The sequence below is a fragment of the Saccopteryx bilineata genome, chromosome 2 (genome assembly GCF_036850765.1).
Source record: "Saccopteryx bilineata isolate mSacBil1 chromosome 2, mSacBil1_pri_phased_curated, whole genome shotgun sequence".
In the NCBI taxonomy this organism is placed as follows: domain Eukaryota; kingdom Metazoa; phylum Chordata; class Mammalia; order Chiroptera; family Emballonuridae; genus Saccopteryx; species Saccopteryx bilineata.
In genome coordinates this window covers 37,565,118-37,569,911 of record NC_089491.1, presented here as the reverse complement: position 1 = coordinate 37,569,911, position 4,794 = coordinate 37,565,118, and the positions used below count along the sequence as shown (strand labels likewise).

The window sequence follows — 4,794 nt, the reverse complement described above, 5'->3', positions numbered from 1 at the left end:
TCCCAAAGTCTTCAAACAGATTTAACTACTATATATCTTTTTGTTTGTTTGTTTCTCTCTCCCTTTCTTCCTTCCTTTCTGTCTTTCCTTCCTTCCCTCTGTCCCTCTGTCCTTTCCTTTCTTCCTTCCTCCCTCCCTCCCTTGGCCCCTCCCTTCCTCCTTTCCTTCCTTCCTTCCTTCCTTCCTTCCTTCCTTCCTTCCTTCCTCTATTTTTTTCCAGAATGTAAAATTATTAGCTAACAAAATACTAGATTTTCGTATTGGGAATTGGTATAAGTGATGAATATATATTTCAAACTATACCCCTTTAATTCAGTTTACTATCAGTGTTTCATAATGCACAATCCATCAAGAAAAATTAGCTTCATTTTTCTCATAACTAAAAAGAAAGTCAGTTTACCAAAATAGATTATTCCCAAACTCTTTATGTGGAAGCTTTGTCTTTGTCTCTTCTTAACACGTTGGGCAAATTGAATTAAATAAACAGAAGCCTAAAGTGAAAGTTTTCACTTTCTCTGTATTCCTCTGACTTTCCTGGGGAACCCAGAGCGGTGGCAAAGTTATGGTGAGAGCTAGCTCGCTGCCCTGCACTGACTCTACAGCTGAGACGCAGTGAGGACCATTCGAATTGCTCAAGTGGTTTCTGTCTCCTTGGCTTTAGCATGTTCAGAATATCTTCATATATTCCATGAGAGTATTATCATCTGGCATCTGCTGAAGCTGTCAGACAAATGGCCAAAATTCAGGATATACACTCTGAAAAAATAAGTATTCCCTGAAAATGAATTTAGGAGCGAGAGAGCATTCCAGTTAACTTGACTTGGCTTTAAATGGCAGCTGCAATGATTGGAAGTCTTTTCTCCCAGAGGGCTGAGGATAGCAGAGGACCCCTCCTACATCACTGGCTGACACGTTTCTGAGCCACAAGGTTCCTCACAGCGGCTTTCACGTCCTTGTTCCTCAGGCTGTAGATGATGGGGTTGAGCATGGGGGTCACCACCCCGTAGAAGAGGGGAATGAGCTTGTCTGTAAGGTCCTGTTCATCTGTTCCCAAGGGATCCTTAGATTTGGGCTTCCCATACATGAAAAATAAGGTCCCATAGAATATGATCACTACAGTGAGGTGGGCAGAGCATGTGGAGAAGGCCTTTTTCCTGCCCTCAGCTGAGGGGATCCTCAGGATGGTAGCAATGATGAACACATAGGAGAATGAGATGAACAGGACTGGGATGCCCAGGAAGATCACGTTTGTCACCCCCATGCTGATCACATTGATGGAGATGTCAGCACAGGCCAACTTCAGGACAGCCAGGATCTCACAGGTGAAGTGGTTGATGATGTTGTCCCCACAGAAGGGCAGCTGAGCTGTCAAGGTTGTGTGTATTGCAGAAGCAGCACAACCAATAGCCCAGGAGCTGGCAGCCATGGGCACATAAGCAGCCTTGCTCATGACCACAGGATATCTAAGGGGGTTGCAGATGGCAACATAGCGATCAAACGCCATCATGCTCAGGAGAACACACTCTGTCCCTGCCATAGCAAAAGAAAGGAACATCTGCACGGCACAGGCTGAGAAGGGGATGGTTTTCCTGGGGGTCAGGAAGCCATCTAAGACTAGAGGAATGGAAGAGGTTGTGTAGCAAATGTCCAGGAAGGAGAGGTTCCCCAGGAAGAAGTACATGGGTGTGTGCAGGCGGGAGTCAAGGGTGGTCACCAGGATGAGGACCCCGTTGCCCAGCAGGATCACCAGGTACATCAGCAGGATGAGCACAAAGAACATTTTCTCCAGCTTTGGGTGGGTTGAGAGGCCCAGGAGAATGAACCCCACCACAGGGGTGGTCTGATTGGGTTTTTCCATGTGATGTCCCCTCTGTCACCAGCAAAGTACAAAGAAGTACATCAGGCTTACTTGAGGGGAGCCCCAGGCATCTGGTATGTGGTCAGATCCCTGCTGCATAATAGGAGAGCACATGTGCGTAAGAGAACAATAACCAAGAGAGACAGTAGAGGTGTCATTAGCTCTTAGAGCAGAGACGGTCAGAGCTGGAGCAGAGCTTACACAGACAGGACTTGGACCTAGCAGAACTAATCCCTAGTCAAGGAGGGCTTTTCTTGTGCATTATGATTAACAGCTGGAAAATGCTATGAATTCTTTCTTTTTAATATAAATGTATAGAAATGCCATTTAAGCTGAGCTTTCTTCTCAGAGAAGTAAATTCCCAAGCTGATCCAATTCTTAGAACTGCAAACTTTCAAGCCTCTTTAAACTTTAATTGCATTTGGAAGTAACTTGTATAAAGTGTTAATCCACATCCAGACAGAAGGCTCAGCTATAATGAGGGCGCCTTCTTTAGTCAGCATTTTCTGCACTGAGATCTGCCTCTTTTAGAAATGATTGATAGTAGTATATGGGGAAGAACTTTATGAAGTCAATACAAGGATTAATTGGAGTGATCGAACCCACACTACAGGATGACAATAAGCACCTTCCCAACTGGTTAGTTAACTCCTCAATTATTAATAACTGCACTGACCACAATGATCGGATAGTAGACTATAAGGCACTCATTTAAATTCTATCTCAGTAGGATACTGGCGAAATTCTTAGCCAGGGGTGACTAAGGGACATTCTTTCATTGCCCTTTTATATTTATATTTTATTCTTGGGTGGTATTCTGGCTCTCTGACTCCATTCCGAATTGTTACAAGCAAAAAGGTCTCCAGATGTTGCCAAATGTTCCCAGGAGGGGAGGAGAGTGCAGAACTGTGCTGGTGGAGACCTCGGATCTAACCCAGTGGAGGTTCTGCATTGTACAGTCACAAGATTTCCCATGCGAGCCTGTGACCTCCCTGCTTCTGCACAGCACATCGGTGTCTGCTGGGCGCAGGGCGGGGCCAGTGCTCTACCATGAAGCTCTGCCCTGACCTACCTCACATTCCTTCCAGTGGCTCTCCCAGCTCCACCAGAAAATGAAAAGTAAACATAACAGTCAGTGTCACAATAAGATTGAAGAGTGGCAAGTCATGCTGTAGTTGCAGAGGCCAAGGAAAGTAGGTTCTGTTAGGGAAGCCATCCTGTCCGCTCCCATCAGACAGATCCATGCACACAGCAGCGTCTGCCCCTGAACAATGTGGCGCGGGCGTGAGTCCTGACGGATTTGACCCACATGCGAGCCATATCCACGGACGTCTTAGTGTCTGTGATATAAAGTTGCTGAATAAAAGCTGGTTCAATTGGAATGAACTGAGCAGCTGGGAAGACGTTGCACCCTGAGACCAGGGTTGTGAGACCTGCTCCTGTGTGACATGTCTATTCTGTGTAGCTGGAGCAAGTCCCTTCTACCTAGGCCTCAGTTTCCCCAAGTGCACCATAAAGCGGCTGAATCAGCTGCTTCCCAGGGCATTCCAGCTCTGTCCTGGACTGCCTGATGCTGTTCCCAGCAGGCACGGAGCAGTCCTTGGTGAGGGTAGCTGGAGTGTGTGTGTGTTGAGGAGATCTGAACTTTTGGTTTCACAGGAGGGAATGGTCAGCAGGAAATAGGGCTGTGTCAGGCTTTGGAGGGGACTCAGGATGGAAGAAAACAGAGAGCTCTGACCCTACAGCCCCTGAGAGGAGGGAGCAGAGGAAAGGGGAGGGGCGGGAGTGGGGCAGGAGGCAGCCAGCCAGAGCAAGGGGAGGCAGTGAAGCTCTTACTGTTGTAGCTGCATCCTGCAGGCCTGGCTCCTGGGCCTGGACCAGCCTTGCTGTGGTCTCTTCCCCACCTCCAGAGCTAGCAAGCAGCTGAGAAATGGAAGGGAACAGTGTGTCAAAAGAGCCCATACACTCTAATACAACCTTTCTGAAAAGCAGTTTGCTGGGAAAACCCCAAAACCCCATCACTTCAGCAATTCCACTTCTGGGAAGAATTCTAAGGAATCAATGAGAGTCTTTATTGGAGGGCCAATATCTCTCAAAGATTCATCACAACAGTAACTGTGAGTGAAAATAGGAAACAAAATACAGTAACACTCTACCAATAAATGCCCAAGTCAATGATGCCATTCCATATAATGGAGTTTTAGGCAGACGTTCAAATTGTATTTATAAGTTTTACATTATAATGATAAATTAAAGGAGAATGCAAAATTGTACACAGTTACAATCTCAATTAGGTAAATGATATATGTGGATAAAAGCAACTGGAAAGAAATGATAGCAAAAGCAACATGGGAGGGATTCCTCTTTGTACCTCTTCAGTGTTACGTTTGTTACTAAAACGGGCACAAGTTTCTTTGTATTCAGGAGAAAACAATCTTAGTGTTTATAGGCAGAAAGTGAGAAAAACAGAAAGAACTAGCCATAGACTGGCATCAGGCAGACAAGGCTTGGGTCTCCACTGGCCTGTCTGCTCACCCTCTGACACTTAAGAAGGCTCATTCTTCTGAGCAATCTCCACAGGATGGGATGGGAGGAATCCTGCCTGCCCTCCTCCCTCCGGGGCTCTGTGTGAGTTGGAGCAGTAAGGTCAGGGCTGGGGCCTGCCAATGGCAAGCCTTGGAGAGCAGGGAAAACCACTCACCCTTAGTCTCAGCCACGCCTCCTGCTCCAGCATCAGCTGCAGGAAGGCTTCTTGGACAGAGACAGGGCGAGGAGGAAAGTCCACCTTCGGAACATGCTCTGCAGGTGTGACCACCGCCTCTGCCCCGCCACAACCCAATTCTCCCTACCTGCATCCTGCTGTGGCCACTTCTCTGAGGCTCCTGATCCCAGACACGATTCTCTAGTCCTCACCGCACCCAAGGCCAGACCCTGGA

At 47.2% G+C, this 4,794-nt stretch overlaps 1 protein-coding gene across 1 annotated transcript; it reads right to left on the bottom strand.

Annotated features, from left to right (window-relative positions):
- Window positions 1–656: 656 nt before the first annotated feature.
- On the bottom strand, window positions 657–4,794 carry LOC136322810 (olfactory receptor 2S2). Its single transcript, XM_066254699.1, has 3 exons — window positions 4,708–4,794; window positions 3,695–3,781; window positions 657–1,951 (listed from the first exon to the last, which is right to left on the bottom strand). The coding sequence occupies exon 3, from the start codon at window positions 1,856–1,858 to the stop codon at window positions 899–901; it is 960 nt and encodes a 319-aa protein (XP_066110796.1). The 5' UTR covers window positions 1,859–1,951; window positions 3,695–3,781; window positions 4,708–4,794; the 3' UTR covers window positions 657–898.

Bases quoted from the DNA above. Each gene is read 5' to 3' on its own strand.
- LOC136322810 (XM_066254699.1), bottom strand. From the start codon at position 1,858: ATGGAAAAACCCAATCAGACCACCCCTGTGGTGGGGTTCATTCTCCTG.